Genomic DNA, 21,205 nt, shown 5'->3' with positions numbered 1-21,205 from the left:
GACCTGAGGAGCAGGACCCAAGGGTAGCGCAGGGTTGAGGAAGGGGACAGAGACCTCCCCTTGGCCAAGGTCAGGAGCTCAGAAGTGCCACATGGCTGAGGGAGCAGCGGGCCAGAGGCAGGGCCAGGAGAGCACCATTTTCTGGGGGACTGGGGGCAGGGAGGTGCCCTACAGGAGAAGCCAGTAGGGGCTGCCTGCCCCTGGGGTGGAGACCAGGCTGGAGCAAGACCTGAAGCAGGTGCAGGGCCTGAGAGCCCAGCTGGCTGGGCTCTGGGGGGCTCCCAGGGCAGCCTGGCCCAGGGAACAGTCCTGACTCTGCAGGGGATGCCCAGTGAGGGGCCACAGACCCCTCAGAACTTCCCCCACTCTCTCCCTGGAAAGGAGCTAGGGAACCCATACTGCAAATCTGTGGACCACTCAGTGATGGAGGGAGGCTGTGCCTGAAGGTGGACACTGGGGTTTGCCCCCTCCACCACCTCGGCCTCCACCGCTGTCCTCAGTACAGCCGCTTCTCCTAAGAGTGCAGGCCATGGACGCCACCCTTGATCACACGCTTCTCAAACTTGAGCTCTCCTGAGTACATCATGGACCGAAGGACAGACAGGTTGCGGGCCCTGATATCATGGCAGCCATGCTGGATACCCGCCGTGAGGTAGGGCACGAACTTCTGAATGGACCCTTTGTCCTGGTGGAGCCCAAGACACCCTGTGTGATCTTCACCTTATCCCCCTCGCTGAAGTATCGTTTCTGGCTGCTGCTGCTCTTCTCCATGGCATCCAGGGAGCCTGTGCCCCAGTATTTCTTGAGCCGCACCCCGTCTGAGAAGAAGTACTCACGGGGGGCCTCCAAGGTGGCAGCCAGCAGTTAGCCCATCATCCCTGTGGAGGCACCAAGGACCAGCGCGTTGACGTGCCCCATGGTCAGGATGCCACCATCGGCTACGATGAGCACACCAAAGCGCTGGGCTCAGCCACCTGGTACACAACAGTGCCCTGGGGCCAACCTCAGGCCATCACTTCCTGGGTGATGCAGAGGGAGTCATGGCCCATGCCCATGCGCAGCCTGTCCACACCAGCGTCAGTCAGGTTCTTGGCCTGGGCTGCTGTCACCACGTTCCCCCCAATCACCTGGAGATGGGGTACTTCTGTTTGATGTAATGCACCATGGCAATCTGATACAATGAGTCCCCTTGGGACGAGTCCAAGACTATGACGTTGATGCCCGCCTGGGTGAGCAGGTCCAGGCAGTATTTGTCATCCTCACAGGTGCCCACAGCTGCCCCGCAGAGCAGCTGCCAATGGGAATCCTGGGAGGCCACAGGGTAGTCTCGGTTCTTCTTCAGGTCAGTGCAGGCAATGATGGCCACCAGCTCATCGTGATCATTGACGATAGGCAGCTTCCCTTTCTTGCTATGCTGCAGGATCTCATTTGCCTGTTTCAATATCACTCTTGCTGGAGCCACCACCTGCTTGATCCTTGGCATCATCACCTCACTGAGGAGGGTGGTGTGGTCCTTCTCAGCAAGAAAGTCAATGTCTCAGGAGGTGACAGTGCCCACCAGCTTGCTGCCCGTGGTGCCTGTCTTAGTGATGGGGATGCCAGAGAAGCCATGCCGCATCTTGGCCTCCAGCACATCACCCACAGTGTGCGAGGGTCTCAGCACCACGGGGCCCGTGGTGAAGCCCTGTTCAAACTTGACCTTCCGCACCTCGTTGGCCTGGAACTCTGGGGTGCAGTTGTGGTGAATGAAACCAATACCTCCCATCAGAGCCATTGCGATGGCCATGTTGGCCTCTGTCACAGTGTCCATGGGGGAAGAGGTCAGCGGTGTCTTCAGCGTGATCTTCCGGGTGAGGGCTGAGGTCAGGTCTGCCTCATCAGCTAGGAAGTCTGAATCCTGGGAGAATCAGGAACTCCTAGGTGAGGCCCTGGGCGCTGGTGAAGAGCTGCTGCGCGGTGAGCCCGTCCTTGGGGACATAGCCGGTGCCTCCGCTCATCAGGTAGTCCGCCATGCTGCCGGAGACCCCGTGACCCAACATAAGGCCATCAGCCCGCTGGCGCGGGCCAGGGATGGACTATTTTTATTTTTTGAGATTTTTATTTTATGTTCCTCTGACTGGTTTGTAACTGCTGGGCTCAAGCGATCCTCCCACTTCAGCCTCCCAAGTAGCTGGTACTACAGGCCCGCACCACCACACCTGGCTTTGTGTAGTGTGTTTAATAAGCTCCGTGGGGAATTCTATCTTTGAAGTTCTGGAAGCATTTTCAACTATTTTGGACTTCCTACCTCAGGGCCTTTGTACTTGTTCTTCCCACTCCCTGGAAAACTCTGCCAATTTTTTGAAGGGCTGATTCCTTCTCATGTTTTATGTGTCATCTAAAATGTCACCTCCTCAGACTGACCTTTCTTTTTTATTTATGTATTTTTGAGGCGGAGTCCCACTCTGTCGCAAAGGCTGGAGTGCAGTGCCATGATCTCGGCTCACTGCAACCTCTGCCTCGCTGGTTCAAGCAGTTCTCCTGCCTCAGCCTCCCTAGTAACTGGGATTACAAGCGTGTGCCACCAAGCCTGGCTAATTTTTGTATTTGTAGTAGAGACAAGGTTTTGCCATGTTGGCCAGGCTAGTCTTGAACTCGTGACCTCAAGCAATCTGCCTGCTTCGCTCTCCCAAAATGCTGGGATTACAGGTGTGACACATGCCTGACCTCAGACCCTCCCTTCCTTCCTTCCTTCCTTCCTTCCTTCCTTCCTTCCTTCCTTCCTTCCCTCCCTCCCTCCCTCCTTCCCTCCCTCCCTGCTTCCTTCCTTCTTTTTGAGATGGAGTTTCGTTCTTGTTGCCCAAACTGGAGTGCAGTGACGCGATCTCAGCTCACCACAACCTCCGCCTCCCGGGTTAAAGAGATTCTTATGCCTCAGCCTCCTGAGCAGCTGGGATTACAGGCGCCTGCCACCACGCCTGGCTAATTTTGTATTTTTGGTAGAGACGGGGTTTCTCCAGGTTGGCCAGGCTGGTCTAGAAATCCCAATCTCTTTATTTTTTTGTTTCTACTTTTTTTGAGATGGAGTCTCGCTCTGTCACGCAGGCTGGAGTGCAGTGGCGTGATCTCAGCTCACTGCAAGCTCCGTCTCCCGGGTTTACGCCATTCTCCTGCCTCAGCCTCCGGAGTAGCTGGGACTACAGGCACCCGCCACCTCGCCTGGCTAGTTTTTGTGTATGTTTTTAGTAGAGACGGGGTTTCACCCTGTTAGCCAGGATGGTCTCGATCTCCTGACCTCGTGATCCGCCCGTCTCGGCCTCCCAAAGTGCTGGGATTACAGGCTTGAGCCACCGCGCCTGGCCAGAAATCCCAATCTCAGGTGATACCACCTTGGCCTCCCAAAGTGCTGGGATTACAGGCGTGAGCCACCCTGCCTGGCCTCAGATTGACCTTTCAAGTCCACTATATGTTTCTCTCCTCTTCTTTCAACCACTCTCTGTCACATGACCCTGTTTCATTTTCTTTGTACCACTTGCTATAATGAACTTACCTTGTTTATTTATTTGTTTATTCACTGAGTACCTCTTAGAATGTAAGCTCCATGAAGCTAGGGTTTCTGTTTATGTTGTTCACTGCTTTACTCCTTGCACCTCTAACTATGCTTAGAATAAGATGGGGGCTCAATTAGAATTTCCTGAATAAACAAATCAAATGAGATGGTATATACAGTATATAGTCTTGTGTTTTTTGTTGTTGTTGTTGTTGTTGTTTTGACAGAGTCTCGCTCTGTCGCCAGGCTGGAGTACAGTGGCGCCATCTCAGCTCACTGCAACCTCTGCCTCCCAGGTTCAAGCAATCCTCCTGCCTCGGCCTCCCGAGTAACTGGGGCTACAGGTGTGTGCCACCACGCCCAGCCAATTTTTTGTATTTTTAGTAGAGACGGGGTTTCACCATGTTGACCAAGATGGTCTCAATCTCTTGACGTTGTGATCTGCCCGCCTCGGCCTCCCAAGGTGCTGGGATTACAGGCGTGAGCCACCATGCCCAGCCATATATAGTATTTTAAAACCAAGTAATAGTAAACTCTGCAACTTTTTAATTTTTTAAACTGTGCTACTTTAAATATTTTTCCTTCCTTTTTCACTTGTTGGTTAAACAATTATTTTAAAGTTTTTTCTATTGTAAAAGTGAAACATATTCATGCAAGAAAAATCAGAAAAATTTTGTTTGGGCATAGTGGCTCACACCTGTAATCCCAGGCTTTCGGAGGCTGTGGTGGGAGGATTGCTTGAGACCAGGAGTTTGAGACCAGCCTGGGCAACAGAGTGAGACCGTCTCTAAAAACATATTAGCCACGTGTGATGTGGTCCCAGCTACTAGGGAGGCTGAGGTGGGAAGATTGCTTGAGCCCTGGAGGTCAAGGCTGCAGTGAACCGTGGCTGCGCCACTGCACTCCAGCTTGAGTGACAGAACAATAATCTGTCTTCCTGGGGACAGAGGCTCGCGCCTGTAATCCTAGCACTTTGGGAGGCCAAGACAGGTGGATCACCTGAGGTCAGTAGTTCAAGACCAGCCTGGCCAACATGGCAAGATCCCGTCTCTACTAAAACTACAAAAATTAGCTGGGCATGGTGGTGCACGCCTGTAATACCAGCTACTTTGGAGGCTGAGGCAGGAGAATCACTTGAACCCGGGAGGCAGAGGTTGCAGTGAACTGAGATCATGCCACTGCACTCCAGCCTGGGCAACAGAGCAAGACTCTGTCTGGAAAAAAAAAAAAAAACAAGAACCTGTCTCAAAAAAAAGCAGGACTCCCAGTTAAATGCAAAGTTCAGATAAACCACGAATACTTTTTATATGTCCCCAGACATTGCATTCTTCATTAAGCAGCCACACAGATTATTTTTAAAGTTGGAATAAGTCAAACCTCTGTTCAAAACCCTGAGATGTCTTTTCATCTCAGGGTTTTGAATGGGAATTTGGGGGCTATAATAAAAGCCCTCAAAAGTTTCAAACTAAGACCCAGAGTCCCGTAGGCTTTGCTCCCAGTGGCTCTGTTCTCATTGGCCTTGCCGCTCTCCCCTTCCTGCTTTCCGCTTCTCTCTTCTCCCAGAACCATCTAACCTTTAGGCCTTTGTCAGACTTCTCAGCTAGACCTTCCCTAATCACCCTATTTTAAATTGCACTCTTCCCTCCCCCTTCCCTACTTTATATTTCTCTGTAATGCTTGCCACTTTAAAACTTTTACATTTAGTTTATTGTCTTTCTCCTTCCACTAGAGTTTAAGTTTCATTAGGTCATTTTTGTTCTTTTTATTCACTGCTGCATCCCCACTGCTTAGAATAATGCCTGGTACATAATAGAGTCTCAATATGTATTTAACAAATATTAAATTAATGAACTGCAGTTATCCAAATCAATAAACAGCTTTCATGTATTTCACTAGGATCCCTCGGACATTCTGATCATTCAGCGCGTTATCTATTTCTTTTTTTTTTTTTTTTTTTTTTTTTTTGGAGCCGGGGTTCCCCTTGTCCCCCCGGGTGGAGTGCAGTGGGCTGATCTCAGGCCACTGCAAGCTCTGCCTCCCGGGTTCACGCCATTCTCCTGCCTCAGCCTCCCGAGTAGCTGGGACTACAGGCGCCCGCCAACACGCCCGGCTAATTTTTTGTATTTTAGTAGAGACGGGGTTTCACCGTGTTAGCCAGGATGGTCTCGATCTCCTGACCTCGTGATCCGCCCGTCTCGGCCTCCCAAAGTGCTAGGATTACAGGCTTGAGCCACCGCGCCCGGCCCACGTTATCTATTTCAAAGTAGTCAAGTAACTGCCATCTTAGAGGAGCCATCTTCTGTATTCTATGATAATAGCAAACGCTTATTGAGCACTTATGATGTGCAAGCATGGCTCCAAGGTATAACAATAGTATTTTAGGGCCTTAGGTATTATAATCGGAGTTACTTTCCGAGTATATATACATTCTGAAATACATCTAAAAAGTATTTGTTGTATATCAGAATCACATTTAACTGGGAGTCCTGCTCTCTTTTTTGAGACAGTTTCTTGGTTTTTTTTTGTTTTTTTTTTTTGTTTTTGTTTTTTTTTTTTGAGACAGAGTCTTGCTCTGTTGCCCAGGCTGGAGTGCAGTGGCACGATCTCGGCTGGCTGCAACCTGTGCCTCCTGGCTTCAAGCAATTCTCCTGCCTCAGCCTGTGAGGAAATTAGAACCTGGAGAGGTGAATAATTTGTTCGAGATCTTCTACGTGGGATGTTCAATGGCAAAGATGAGTGCAGAACCCGCGTCCTTAACTAAACGATGGCACTCTGCTGACTTGCTTTTAGCTCCTTGTGTTTTCTTTCTTTTTGGTAGTTAACTTGTTTTCGTTAAGCCCTCAATTAAAAAAAAAAAAAAAAAACTCTTAAGTCTCAAAGTCAAAACCTGTCAAAGGCCAAGTGCTTTATTTACCTCCTTTCAAGGAGTGGGCATTTTGCATTTGAATCCTGGATGGCGGGAAGCAGCAAGCAGGTGTCAACAGGGGTGGGGAGGAGACGCCGGGCCCCGCCAGCCAATCAGGGCGCGCGGAGGCCTCCCTTCCCCCTGCCTCCGTCCCCGCGCCAAAATTCCAAACGGGCTGCGCACCGCTCTCGCCGTCTCCTTCCGCCGGGCTCAGCGAGCCGGAACTATGTGAAGAAAAAGAAGTCAGCGTTGTCCGCCGACTATCTGCTCAGGTCCTCTATACTGTCGGCCTGTGTTCCTCTCCATGTTGGCCCGGCCTCCTTCGCTCTACAAATGGGAGGAGAGTTTCGAGCCTGCTGTTCTATGGTGGCGGCGTGGGCGGGACAGGCGGCGGAGGGATCTTGGGCGCGCGCGCTGCGGCCGCTGGCGCGGAGCTTGTGGCGCCAGAATTCGGAGCGCGGAAGAGCCAGAGCTGCGGCCGCCTGGAGCTGGAGCCCTCTGCAGTCGCGCACACCGAGGCCATTAGGGAGAGAAGATGGTGGTTCTCCGCAGCAGCTTGGAGCTGCACAACCACTCCGCCGCTTCGGCCACGGACTCCTTGGACCTGTCCAATGAGTTCCTCAGTCTGGAGCAGATCGGCCGGAGGCGGCTCCGCTCGGCTGGCGCGGCGCAGAAGCAGCCCGTGGCGACCACAGCCAAAGCGGGCGTGAGTACCGGCCTGAGGCAGGCTCCCTGGGCGGTTCCCGTGGGGACTGCCCGCAGCCCGGCGCCCGGAGGGGCCTGGGGGTGGGCGGCGCCGGTCGGGGTGACAGTTGTCGGGGGAGAAGTGTGATCGAGGACGAGTAAAATGGAAGCTCTGGGGATCGGAGGTGCGGGTCGGGTCGCAGAGCTGAGGCTGGCCGGGAGAGGACTAAGCATTTGGTCACCACCTACTTTTACGCAAGAGGAAATCGAAGCCTGCCACAGCGGAGTGCAGTCTGGGGCCAAGCGGCAGCTGTTCGGCCGCCCCCAAGATCCCCCTCCCTGGCCGATCGATCGCCCAGGCTCCTGCCCTAGGTTTGCATCAACCTGGAGGCAACACGCATCCTCTGACTGCTTTCTGTCTGCGCCATAAACGTTGGGGGGTGGGAGGGAGCACAGGGACGGACAGGTTGTAATTCAGGTTCTCTGACCTCCATTAACGATCCAGAGGGGTTCCGTAATAAGAGCGCAGTGAATAATACCAGGTTGCGTAATGTGGAGGGATGAGGACCAACATTTCCTGTACCCCCCCCCCAAGCCTCATCATAACCCTTTGAGAATGCATAGTTGTGATATCTCTTTGACAGATGAAGAAACGGACTCAAAAAGGTAAACAGTGAGGGGTAGATCTAAAATTGGAACTCAGATTGCCAGCCTCCCAAATCGTTCCCTTTCTCTTCCGTCATGCTGCAGTTACAAACAGTGTCTATAGGGGAAGTTTGGAAGGGAGGAGGGTCCTCTTGAAAGAAGTGCTGCTTCTAGGTCTGAAGTACGGTGAAGGTTTTTGCAGGCCAGAGTTAAAGCTGAGCAGAGTTACTCTCCTCCCATCCACCTCCCCACCCCAGCTGCTGAAAGAGGCCTAGGTGGAAGGGTTTCAGCATTCACAGAAGGTTGAAGAAGTCGAGGAAGCTCGCTAGTAAATTTAGTTAAAGCAGCAAGTAATATAGTTGGATTCAAGGTGTTGAAGTGAGTGAGGGTAGGCATGGAGTAGCAAAAATAGGACCTGAGAGAGGGTTGGGAACTTGGGAGTGAGAATGAGAGGCTCAGGGGAAGTGTCTGGTGGAAGTGACAATGTAATCCTCTTCAGTTCAGCAGACGATTTCAGGGTCTTGTATTAAGTCTCCTATTAAGATCTTGTATTTAGATAACTGTATAAAATTAGTTGCCGGTATCTTTTCTGGGCATCCCATTCTGGTTGCTACTCTGCTGCGGGGAGTGGGTTAAAAACTATAGTCCCTTCCATCTCCGAAATTGTGATTCTGAATTGAAAAGACAAGTAATTTCCTGAGTCAGGATTTGTTTCTCAATCATGTGCCAGGAATTGGCAGAGACCTGGAGAGGCCAAACACTTCCGCACTGAAATTGGTTACTGGACTTATTAACCTGTGTTCAGAAAAGCTATTTCAATACTGATTGATTATTTATGTCCGGGATAACACTAGATCCTATGAACATAATGATACATACTGATGTATTGAATACTGGTTAAATACATAGACTTTTTTTTTTTTTCTTGGAGATAGAGTCTCGCTCTCTCATCCAGGCTGGAGTTCACTAGTGCGATCTCAGCTCACTGCAACCTCTACCCTCCTGGGTTCAAGCAGTTCTCCTGCCTCAGCCTCCCAAGTAGCTGGGATTACAGACTTATTCCTTCACGCCGGGCTAATTTTTATATTTTTAGTAGAGATAGGGTTTCTCTATGTTGGCCAGGCTGGTCTCGAACTCCTGACCTCAGGTAGTCCACTCGCCTCAGCCTCCCCAAATGCTGGGATTACAGATGTGAGCCACCCTGCCTGGCCAGATATACAGCTTCTTAAGAAAACAGTTGTCCAGGCGCGGTGGCTTATGCCTGTAGTCCCAGCACTTTTGGACGCTGAGGTGGGCAGATCGTGAGGTCAGGAGGTTGAGACCATACTGGCTAACACGGTGAAACCCCGTCTCTACTAAAAATACAAAAATTAGCTGGGCATGGTGGCGGGCCCCTGTAGCCCCAGCTACTCGGGAGGCTGAGGCAGGAGAATGGGGTGAACCCAGGAGGAGGCGGTTGCAGTGAACCGAGGTCGCGCCACTGCACTCCAGCCTGGGGGACAGAGCGAGACTCCATCTCAAGAAAAAGAAAACTGTCACTTAGGAATTTCAGTTTCTGCTTCTCAGGTTTACCAATAATCAGCAGGTTTCTACACTTGTTAATTGGGGTGATACCCACCACATTGGTAGTGAGGATTAAATGTGATCATGCATGTAAGGAGAGTAATTGAACAGTTAGCATATAGTTAGGACTCAGTCGTTGTCAGTTATTAAGACCATCGTCAGTTTTAGTTAATGGCCACTCCCGTTTTTTTCAGTTCCTCGGGGAAAAAAACCTTAGGTTATTGTTGACTCCTCACATCCAGTGCATTAGCAAATTCTGTTGGCTCTACTTTCAAAATATATTCTAAGTCTGACCACTTTATATGTCCTCCAGTGTTGCCATGCTGGTTCAAGACATAATCTCTTTCCTGGATTATTTACTTATTTATTATTATTATTTTGAGACAGAATCTTGCTCTGTCACCCAGGCTGGAGTGCAGTGGCATGATCTCAGCTTGCGGCAATTTCCGCCTCCCGGGTTCAAGTGATTCTCCTGCCTCAGCCTCCCAAGTAGCTGGGATTACAGCGCACACCACCACGCCCAGCTAATTTTTGTGTTTTTAGTAGAGATGGCGTTTCACCATGTTGGCCAGTCTGGTCTCAAACTCCTGGTCTTAGGTGATCAGCCCACCTCAACCTCCTGAAGTGCTGGGATTACAGGTGTGAGCCACCACACCTGGCTATCTTTCCTGGATTATTGTAATTCTTGATTGGCCTCCTTCCTGTTTTCTACTGTTTGATGTATATATTATGCCCCCGCCTTCCCTCAACAATCAGTTCTCTTTATGTATTTATTTGTTTTTGAGACAGAGTCTTACTGTGTCACCCAGGTTAGAGTGCAGTGGCACCATCACGGCTTACTGCAGCGTCAACCTCCCAGGATCAAGTGATCCTCCCACCTCAGCCTCCTAAGTAGCTGGAACTACAGGTGCACGCCACCACACCCAGCTCATTTTTAAGTTTTTTTGTAGCGATGGAGTCTCACTGTATTGCTCAGGCTGGTCTCGAACTCCTGGGCTCAAGCAATCCTCCAGTTTCAGCTTCCCAAATTGCTGGGATTAAAGATATGAACCACCATTCCCCACCAATAGTCAGTTCGTAATGCAGTGAATCTTTTTTATTTTTTATTTTTTTTGAGACAGAGTCTCACTGTGTCTCCCAGGCTGGAGTGCAGTGGTGAGATCTTGGCTCCCGAGGTGGAGGTAAGCTCCACCTCCCGGGTTCACGCCATTCTTCTGCTTCGGCCTCCTGAGTAGCTGGGACTACAGGGGCCCGCCAACACACCCGGCTAATTTTTTGTATTTTTAGTCGAGACGGGGTTTCACCGTGCTGGCCAAGGTAGTCTCAATCTCCTGACCTAATGATCCGCCCACCTTGGCCTCCCAAAGTGCTGGGATTACAGGCGTGAGCCACTGCGCCCAGCAAATGCAGTGAATCTTTTAAATTAAAAGTCAAAACAGTTGATCACTCAAAACCCTCTTGAGACTCCCTATTTAAGTGAAAGTCTGTAAGTTTGGGAGCAGCCCTAAGCATCGCTGCCTCCTTTATAATGACATCTTTTTCTACCTCTTTACAAAACCCACTCTTGCAGCCACACAGGCATAGCTACTCCTTTAATACCAGGGCCTTTCCATTTGGTATACCTCTCCTGGAAGTACTCTTCCCTTGGATATCTGCATGACCAATTCTTTTAACCTTGTTTTTTTTTTTTTTGAGACGGAGTCTCGCTCTGTTCCCCAGGCTGGAGTGCAGTGGCCGGATCTCAGCTCACTGCAAGCTCCGCCTCCCAGGTTTACGCCATTCTCCTGCCTCAGCCTCCCGAGTAGCTGGGACTACAGGCGCCCACCACCTCGCCCGGCTAGTTTTTTGTATTTTTTAGTAGAGACGGGGTTTCACCGTGTTAGCCAGGATGGTCTCGATCTCCTGACCTCGTGATCCGCCCGTCTCGGCCTCCCAAAGAGCTGGGATTACAGGCTTGAGCCACCGCGCCCGGCCCCTTTTTTTTTTTTTTAATGTTATTTTAAACCAAAAAACAAAACCTCAGGAGTTATAGTATTTTAATGTGGTCCAGAAATTGTACAAATAAATAACTCAGTCCTTATAACCTTACGTGGTAGATAAGATTTTTTTTTTTATATGAGAAAACCGATGCACAGAGACTTAAATAACTTGCCCAAATTCACCTTATAGTAAGCTGTGTGACTATGATTCAAATTTAGGAGTCTGTCTACCTCAAGTCTTTGCTAAAATTTCACCTTTGCAATGATGCTTACCATAAGCACCATATTTAAAATTACAAACCACTCACCTGACATGCGTCTTTATTCTGCTTTATATTCTCCTAGCACTTACCACCTTTCAACATAATCTATACTTTTGTATTTTTAAATATTTTTCTTCCGGAATCAGAATGTAACTGCACGTGGACTTGGATTTTGACTTTTTGTTTGGCAATGTTATCCCAGCACCTAGAACAGAACCAAGCAGGAAGTGAGTGTATATTAAATATTTGTTGTTGATTGTTCTTACTCTAAAGAGATGGAAGTCTAGCAGAGGAGACCTAACAGCAATATACAGAGACTTTTTGCCATAAATCCCATATTTGTGGTATATGGTGGTTGAGCAATTAGAATGCACTCTGCTGGATGTTGTAGGGTAGAAAGGATTCCCCCCAACCCCCACCACAGTTCCCAGGAGGCATTATACCTTTTTGAGACAAACTACTCCTTCCTTTTATACATCAAGGTGTCTGTGTACACCAAATTATAATCTCAGTGTTACTTCGCATGGGAGTGGGTTAAAATAAATCAGTGGTCTTTAGGGGTAATACATTCATACTGACAAGCCCATCAGTACCAAAAATGAAACATGTCTCTGTAATTGGAATATTTTCTGATTTGGGGACTTTACATTCAGTACATTTGGTTGGATTTCACCTTGCTGTTTTACATCAACCATGCATTTCAGAGACTTCATTCCCTGATCACCCTGATTATATTTGGATATTTCTTAGTTTCCTCAGCCATATATTTATTGACAGAGCATTTCTTAGACTAGGTTACTTTTATGGGTGGTTACATTTATTCATATTAATTCATTAACTTGAATTTTTCCTAATCTCAGGCTGACCTTTCTTTTCAAAACTTCTCCTTTCATTACCTCTGATCAGGCTGACATTATTTTCAAGTTCTGAAGTTACCTATAGTCACCTATTTATTAACAACATTCTGTTTTTACATTTTGAGTATAATCTCATTCAGCTGGGCTTATGGATTTGTGTTTTTGTTTTTTCCTGACTTGTATAGGTTCCCTGAATATTGTGGTGGTAGTGTTCTAAGTTTGTTTTTTGTGGTTTTTTTTTTTTTAACTTTTATTTTCATCCTACCAGCTTTATGACTTTGGATATCTTTTCTGTAGTTTCTTTTTCTTCCAGAATCAGATTAGCCATTGTCTATTTTTGTACTTTCTTTGTTTTCTAAGGTCTAAGGTTTTTTGGTTTCTGTAAATTTAGGGTTGTTTCTCATGTTGAAGAGTCACTTAAGGATAGATAGTAGGGTGTTTTTTGTTAATAGATGATGATCATACTTTACTTTTGGTTTTTTTTTTTCTTTTGAGACTGTGTTTTGCTTTTGTCGCCCAGGCTGGAATGCAATGGCGCAGTCTCCACTCACTGCAACCTCTGCCTCATGGATTCAGGCAATTCTCCTGCCTCAGCCTCCAGAGTAGCTGTAAGCACCTCCCAATTACAGGCGCCTGCCGCCACACACAGCTAATTTTTGTAGTTTTAGTAGGGACAGGGTTTCACCATGTTGGCCAGGCTGGTGTCAAATTCCTGACCTCAGGTGATCTGCCTGCCTCGGCCTCCCAAAGTGCTGGGATTACAGGCATGAGCCCCTGCACCCGGCCTACTTTTGGGTTGTTTACCTACCTTTTTATTTTTCCATGTGTTAGGTAAAATAAAACATTCTTCAGTATGTAGAAGGTACTGTTTTAAACATTGTATGTTTATTTGAAAGTCTGGAAAGATACTCAAAAGTCAGCATGAATATGTGTAACATACAGGAGATTTTAAAAACGTAAAGCATAACACAATACAGAAAAATGAAAAGTATACAGCTTAATGAAGTATCACAAGGCATAGATAGCTTTTGGGTGTGGCAGTGAGTGGTGCTCCCTGGAGTTGGGTGACATGTCAGTTCTGTATTCAGTCATAAGACAGGGCCCTTGATTTTAGGTTTAGAAGTTACAGCTTTGTTTGGGAGACAGTGAAGAGCCAGAAGAGGGATCTGATGAGACAGTGTTTAGGACGGATTATAGTTAACAAATCTAGAGTTAAGGAAGACCAGTTAAAAGATCATAATGTTAGGCTGGGCGTGGTGGGTCATACCTGTAATCCTAGCACTTTGTTTGGGAGGCCAAGGTGGGCAGATCACCTGAGATCAGGAGTTCGAGACCAGCCTGGCCAACATGGTGAAATCCCGTCTCTACTAAAAATACAGAAATTAGCTGGGCATGGCGTTGCACACCTGTAATCCAAGCTACGTGGGAGGATGAGGCAGGAGAATTGCTTGAACCCTGGAGGCGGAGGTTACAGTGAGCCGAGGTTGCACCATTGCACTCCAGCCTGGGCAAGAGAGCGAGACTCTGTCTTTAAAAATAAAAGGATTATAATGATAATAGCTACCACTTACATAGCAGTTGCTATGTGCCAGGCATAGTACTTGATAGATACATATATTTCTCCTGTTTATAAACTATTGTTATCCTCATTACAAGATTCTTAGTATCTAGTATCCATATACTAAGTATTCTAGATTACTAGATCCTTAGTAAATAGAGACTAGATACTAAGGATACTTAGTATATTGATATCCTTAGTATATGGATACTAAGACACCTTATGTAACCTGCACAAGATTACACATCTCTAAGTGATGTGCCAAGAATCAAATCCTAGGCACTCTATCTCTAGAGTTTGGGTTCTTAATTAATGCATTGTTACCACATATACCAAAATAGAGAAAACTAGAGTTTAAATGAAGGTGATATTAGTAGGAATGGAGAAAAATGTCAAGAAATACAGCGCAGGATCTCTGAGAGTTGAACACAGGGAGGGAAGACAGTGTTGTTTCCAGCTAAAGAAGTGAGCAGTAGACCATTGGGAGGTTTTTTTTTTTTTTTTTTTGGTGATGGAGTCTAGCTGTGTTGCCCAGGCTGGAGCAGTAATACAATCTCGGCTCACTGCAAGCTGCGTCTCTCAGGTTCATGCCATTCTCCCGCCTCAGCCTCCCGAGTAGCTGAGACTACAGACGCCTGCCACCGTGCCTGGCTAATTTTTTTTATTTTTAGTAGAGACTGAGTTTTCACCATGTTAGAGGATGGTCTCGATCTCCTGACCTCATGATCCGCCCCCCTCGGCGTCCCAAAGTGCTGGGATTACAGGCATTAGCCACCGCGCCCAGCCGACCATTGGGAGTTTTATGCCAGAATTGCTAAGAGGTTGGGACTGGTTATCTTTGAGGATGAACAGAAAACAGCAAAGCACAGGCCCGGCGCGGTGTAATCCCAGCTGTTGTGGTGGCGGGCACCTGTAATCCCAGCTGTTTGGGAGGCTGAGGCAGGAGAATGGCATGAACCCAGGAGGCAGAGCTTGCAGTGAGCCGAGATCGTTCCACTGCACTTCAGCCTGGGCGACAGGACGAGACTCCGTCTCAACAAAAAAAAAAGAAAACAGCAAAGCACAAAAAGAATTAAGGAGGTCTGAAGCAGTGCCTATATTTTAAAGGTGAGAAGTTGAATCATGGAACCAAGAGTATTATGTAAACCAAGGGATCGAAGCATTTTAAAAAAGTAGAGGCCAGGCACAGTGGCTCACATTTCTAATTCCAGCACTTTGGGAGGCCAAGGTGGGAGGATCACCTGAAGCCAGAAGTTCGAGACCAGCCTGAGCAACATAGTGAGACCCCTCCCCCACCTCTAAAATAAAAAATAAAAATTGACTGAGCACAGTGGCTCACACCTGTAATCCCAGCAGTTTAGGAGGCCGAGGCAGGTGGATAACTTGAACCCAGGAGTTCAAGACCACCCTGGGTAATGTGGCGAAACCCTGTCTCTATAAAAACTAGCTGGGTGTGGTGGCGCCTGCCTGTAGTCCCAGCTACTCAGAAGGCTGAGGGAGAGAATCGCTTGAACCCAGGAGGCAGAGGTTGCAGTGAGCTGAGATTGTGCCGTTGCACTCACTGCACCCCAGCCTGGGCGACAGAGCAAGAATCGTCTCAAAATAATAAAATACATAATCATTAGCCAGGCGTGGTGGCACATGCCTGTAGCCCCAGCTGCTACTGAGGAGGCGGAGGCAGGAGGATCTCTTGAGCTCAGGAAGTTGAGGCTGCAGTGAGCCATGATTGTGCCACTGTACTCCAACCTGGGTGACGGAGCAAGACTGTATCTCCGAAAATAAATAAAGAAGTGATCAGTTCTGTAGAAGTCAGTGAGGTTGAGCAAAGGCTATTGGATTTAGCTATTGGGAGATAGTTGTGAATGTACTGAAAGAGCTGTAGAGGCAGAAACTAAATTGGAGTTTACAGAGTAGATGGTGAGGTGATTTAAACTCATGTTTAAAGACAAAGCTAAGGAAGGATATCACAACTATAGTGTTATAACATGTATATCATTGGGTATTAGAATATACTGCTGTTTAAGTTTTCAAGGAGCCCTAAATTTGTGTTGAGCACATCCTATTTAAAGCTCATTTGTTGATATTTGAATTGACTCATACAACTGACCCCCTGCACCCCCAAACATACTTTTAAAAAAATGAATTTAAAGCTTGAGTAAGCTTGGCCTTCTGTGAAAAATAACGTGGAATATTTTTATTTTGCAACTGTGTCTACACTATGAAAACTTTTTTTTGTCGTTCTATTGCTGCTTTTTCTCTATGCTAACTTACTGATTCTACAAGGTCATGAGAGACTTAAAATTTAACAAAATACTAACATTTCCTCTCTTAAAACTTCACTTTTAAAGAACTATCAGTGCTCTCAATATTTAAGTAGATTTTAGCCAAAGAATAGATGAGAATACTACATCTCTAGGTTAAAATTTCAGATTAAGTTTGTCTTCTCTGTTTTTTACTTTTTAGGAATTTTTTTCTGGTAGTGCATGTGAAAATGTGAAAGATAGAAAGTGAAAGTCCCCATCTCTGTCATCCAGTGTTAATTACTGTTAACAGTGTTGAACTTACCTCTTGGAGATTAGATGACTTCGATTTAATACCTGTGCTAGTCTTCCTTAGGAAATAAGATATATGCAAGATAATTCATCTGGAGATGTTTATAACATCAGAAAAAATTGCAGGCAACCTAAATATAATAGATTCAGCAATTTGTTAAATAGATTCATGTAATGGCTGAAATACTATTCATTAAATTTTTAGAGTAATATTTAATGACATGAAAAATGTTGATATTACCAGAAAAAACTTATAAAACATATATAGTATTATCTCAGTTTTTAAATCATGTAAATATGTTTGCACAGGAAAAAAAATGGTTTTTGCACCAAGAGATTAAAAGAGGTTGTCTGTGGATGGCTGAAATTAAGGGTGACATTTTCATTTTTCCAGTTATAATGGGCATGTATTGCTTTTATTTTTATATTGCTTTTGTTAGAACTGTTTTTGAAAGATACATTTAAAAATTTTTTTAATGTATACTCTATATAGGGGACTCCCCCAAAACATTTTTTTTTCTCCCACATTGTTGAGTCTTTCTTGCTGCCTAGTGCTTATTTGGAGAGAATGATGAGGCATTCACTATGCAAATCAAAGATTCTCTTATATCACTTACAAGATTGTCTTCCAGGTTTCTTAGGAAATGTTTTTTCCTAGTATTATCCCCGCCCACCCCTTTTCTTGTTTTGTAAGGAAACAAAATCTTTTTTTATCCTCAGGAATGTGGTAGCATTTATTTTCTTTTTTAATGTACCAAAATATACATAACATAAAATTGACTGTTTTAACCATTTTTAAGCATATTGTTCATTAAGTACATTCACATTGTTCTGCAACCGTCAGCACCATCCAGCTCCAGAACTTTTTCATCTTCCAGAACTGAAACTCTGTACCCATTCAGAGTATTGAAACTCTGTACTCCCAGTTCCTGTCTCCTTCTAGTCCCTGATAACCCTATTCTTTCTGTCTCTGAATGTGACTGTTCTGTGAATCTCATATTCCTAGACTAATCATATTTGTCTTTTTTTTTGAGACGGAGTCTCGCTCTGTCACCCAGGCTGGAGTGCAGTGGTGCGATCTCTGCTCACTGCAACCTCCGCCTCTCGGGTTCACACCATTCTCCTGCCTCAGCCTCCCGCGTAGCTGGGACCACAGGCGCCCGCCACCTCGCCCGGCTAATTTTTTGTGTTTTTAGTAGAGACGGAGTTTCACTGTGTCAGCAAGGATGGTCTCGATCTCCTAACCTCGTGAACCACCCGCCTTGGTCTCCCAAAGTACTGGGATTACAGGCATGAGCCACCGCACCCAGCCTTGTCTTTTATGACCTGCTTATTTCATTTAATGTATCTTCAGAGTTCATCCATATTATAGCATGTGTTAAAATTTACTTTTTTTAAAAAAAGGAATGATACTCCGTTGTATGGACCACGTTTCGTTGGTCTGTTCATCTGTCAGTGGACACTTGGGTTGCTTCCCCTTTTGGGAATTGTAAATAATGCTGCTATGACTGTGAACATGAATGTACAAATATTTGTGCAAGTCCCTGCATTTGCTTCTTTGGCTATATACCCAAAAGTGGAATTGCTGGATCATATAGAAATTCTGTGTTTAACTTTTTAAGGAATTGCCTTACTATTTTACATTATCACCAGCAACACACAAGGATTGCAGTTTCTCTGCATCCTCACCAGCAATTGTTACTTTCTCCTTTTTTTGTGTGTGTGAATAGCCATCCTAATGTGTGTGAAGTGTTATCTCAATGTGGTTTTGATTTGCGTTTCTCTAATGACTAGTGATGTTGAGCATCTTTTCATGTGTTTATTGGCTATTTGTTTATCTTTGGAGAAGTCTCTAGTCACATCTTTTGCTTACTTTTTGTTTGCTTGTTTTGCAAAGGAGTTCTTTAAATATTCTGGAGACATATATATATATGTATGTGTGTGTGTGTGTGTGTGTGTGTATATATATAAAACCCTGTATACCTTATCAGTATATGATTTGCAATTTTTTTCCTATTCTGTAGGTTGCCTTTTCACTCCATTGATAGTGTTCTCTGTGCATAAAGGGTGCTCATTTTGATGAGGTCTAACTTAACATACTTTTATTTTGTTGTCTGTGCTTTTGGTGTCATCTAAGAAATCATTGCCAAATCCAATGCTGTTTTCTCCTAAGAGTTCCTAAATTGGTTTTTAGTTCTTTATTCTCTCATACAGTTTTAAGTTATCATCTCAACTTCCCCCTCTTTTATTTCTTTCAAAGGATGTAATTTCTGTCATCTTTTGATGTTGATATTAAAAAGAATAAAACTATTATGTCAGACTTTACTTGTATCCACTGCATTCTAAAAACCGGTTAGTTGATATGTTGTGGAACATTTAAAAATAAGAACATGAACAAACTCTTAGCAGACAAAGTTTACCTTCATTCGTTTTTTCTCTCTTTTAATTTGCATTTTCAGTCGACTTAACCCGCTGCATTTTATGTTGATGTGAAATTTTTTTCCATACAAGCCGTTTATTTGAAATGCCAACTATATGTAAGACAGTCAGTGTAAGCATGCTTATCAATAACAATGGAAAAATAGAACCAGTGAAAACATCTGTTTAGCTGTAATGGTACTCAAAAGAGAATTGTATCCTTTAAAAATGTTTTACACAGGTGAATTCAAGTTTGGAGGTACCTAAATAAAAATACTACATATTTCTTTAAAAACTTTTATATGCAAATAAAGTATAAGCAAGTTGTACAAAGTACTGGTTATGCAGGTTGTAGACGACACCTGAATAGGACCTGAAATCAGTTTAAGAAAAATTTCTGAGCCTTAAAGGGCTTCTGAGTGCCAAGAAATAAAACATTTGTGGGTGGAGTTGTTAGAATTAATGCTCTGTCAATCAAAACAACAAGAACATATTATCTACTTGGATTTGAAATGATAAAACATAGAAAGTAAGATTTTTAAAATTATTTCACTAATCTCTGTATCATTCCAATTTTGTGAGCAAGAAAAGTAAGATTTTATTAGCTCTCACATGGTTGAAGTTCCCTTACCCATCCAATTAGTTCCTGTATCTGTGGATGTATCGCAGTTATTGCTAAAGACAGTGCTCTCTTGAAAATGCCTGGCATGGGCCTGGCACATGGGTGCTCATTACATACTCTTGCTTTCTTGCCTCTGGGTTGGGGAGGCACTGCACTGCAAAGGTAGCCCCTCTATTCTGAAGACATTGCTAGGAGAGAATCTGGACTTCTACCTGTGACCAGGGTGAAGGGAAAATTCTTGCCTTGTCAGAGATGGATCAATGACTACGAAAAACCTACCCTGTGATCTTCTTCAGTCTAAGCATTAAAAGCTCCTAAAGCAAAACAAACAAAAAATCAAGACTGTGTTTTTGTGTATCATTTCCATTGTTTTTATAAATGTAAGTATTGTTCATATAAATAAGTAGACAGTAATGAAAGGAGTTATGCTTAGCAGTGCCACTCAGTTTTTTTTTTTTTGTTATGCATCAAAAATCACTTGCCAAAAATGATTTTTAATGTTCTTTTAGCTTTATTAGGTCTCCTTTCAATTTTATTGAAAGCAGAGAATTGAAAACCACCTAATAAGGGAAGGTATTTGTTGCCTTTCTTTAGTCATTCAATTTTTTTTTCTTTCTTTCTTTTCTTTTTTTTTTTTGTGATTTTGTTTCGCTGGAGTTTCACTCTATCACGAGGCTGCAGTGCAGTGGCGTGATCTCAGCTCACTGCAACCTCTGCCTCCCAGGTTCCAGCAATTCTCCTGCCTCAGCCTCCCAAGTAGCTGGCACTACAGGCGTGCGCTGCCACACCGAGCTAATTTTTGTATTTTTTGTACAGATGGGGTTTCACCGTGTTAGCCAAAATGGTCTCTATCTCTTGACCTCGTGATCCGCCCGCCTCAACCTCCCAAAATGCTGGGATTACAGGCATGAGCCACCGTGCCCAGCCCCTAAACAGTTTTTTAATTCAGCTGTTGCATTATCTGGGTTAAACTGGGCAAAATATATAGTAATAACTCTTTTTCATTGTTCAAGCCAAAATTATAAATCTGATGGACCAGTTATTTTGAGGTTGCTGCTGGTGATTAGGTGGCAGTATTTTGTTGAGTCTGTATCTTTCTTAGGTCTTTCTAACTTCTATAGCCTTAAAATAAATGAGTACCTACTATAATAAACTATTACAACTTTTTGTCAGTGGTGGAAAACTTTACTGTCAAGACTACTTTTTATAAAGTGGTTATGAACTATAAACCAGTAAATCTTATATTAGCTGCTTCATAGACATTGCTGATACTTGTTTATCATGAAATAGTTATTCTAGATACTAACTTGTAGTTTCTTGGGGAGATGCAAAATGATTCTATACAAAAAGCAGCTGTTACTAACTTGTAATCAAAGAATACTCTTTGGAGGAATTTAAATTGGGAGTTTCGTAAAGAAAAACTTAGATGGCTTTCTTAATTTTTCTTAAAGGATGGGTCGTCAGTTAAGGAAGTTGGAACCTACCACCAGACACGTGCCTTAAGATCTTTGAGAAAAGATGCACAGAATTCTTCAGATTCTAGTTTTGAGAAGAAAGTGGAAGTAACGGAGCAACTTGCTAATGGCAGGCATTTTACAAGGTAATACAAGATGGTTGAACACTAATTCAA

General features: G+C 45.0%; 1 protein-coding gene and 1 pseudogene across 1 annotated transcript in view; one reads left to right on the top strand and one right to left on the bottom strand.

The window, feature by feature from the left end:
• Positions 1 to 496: 496 nt before the first annotated feature.
• LOC111549862 lies at positions 497 to 2,012 on the bottom strand (annotated as a pseudogene).
• Positions 2,013 to 6,861: 4,849 nt separating this feature from the next.
• Positions 6,862 to 21,205, top strand: part of ATAD2 (ATPase family AAA domain containing 2) — a 78,148-nt gene continuing 63,804 nt past the window's right edge. Inside the window, exons 1-2 of the mRNA XM_023224399.1 lie at positions 6,862 to 7,140; positions 21,027 to 21,175. Of these exons, the coding sequence (XP_023080167.1) occupies positions 6,970 to 7,140; positions 21,027 to 21,175 (320 nt within the window). The 5' untranslated portion in view covers positions 6,862 to 6,969. The remainder of the gene's footprint in view (positions 7,141 to 21,026; positions 21,176 to 21,205) is intronic.

The sequence above is a fragment of the Piliocolobus tephrosceles genome, chromosome 7 (assembly GCF_002776525.5).
Source record: "Piliocolobus tephrosceles isolate RC106 chromosome 7, ASM277652v3, whole genome shotgun sequence".
Taxonomy (NCBI): domain Eukaryota; kingdom Metazoa; phylum Chordata; class Mammalia; order Primates; family Cercopithecidae; genus Piliocolobus; species Piliocolobus tephrosceles.
Note: the sequence above shows the minus strand (reverse complement) of the source record. Positions and strands in the feature narration are given on the sequence as shown.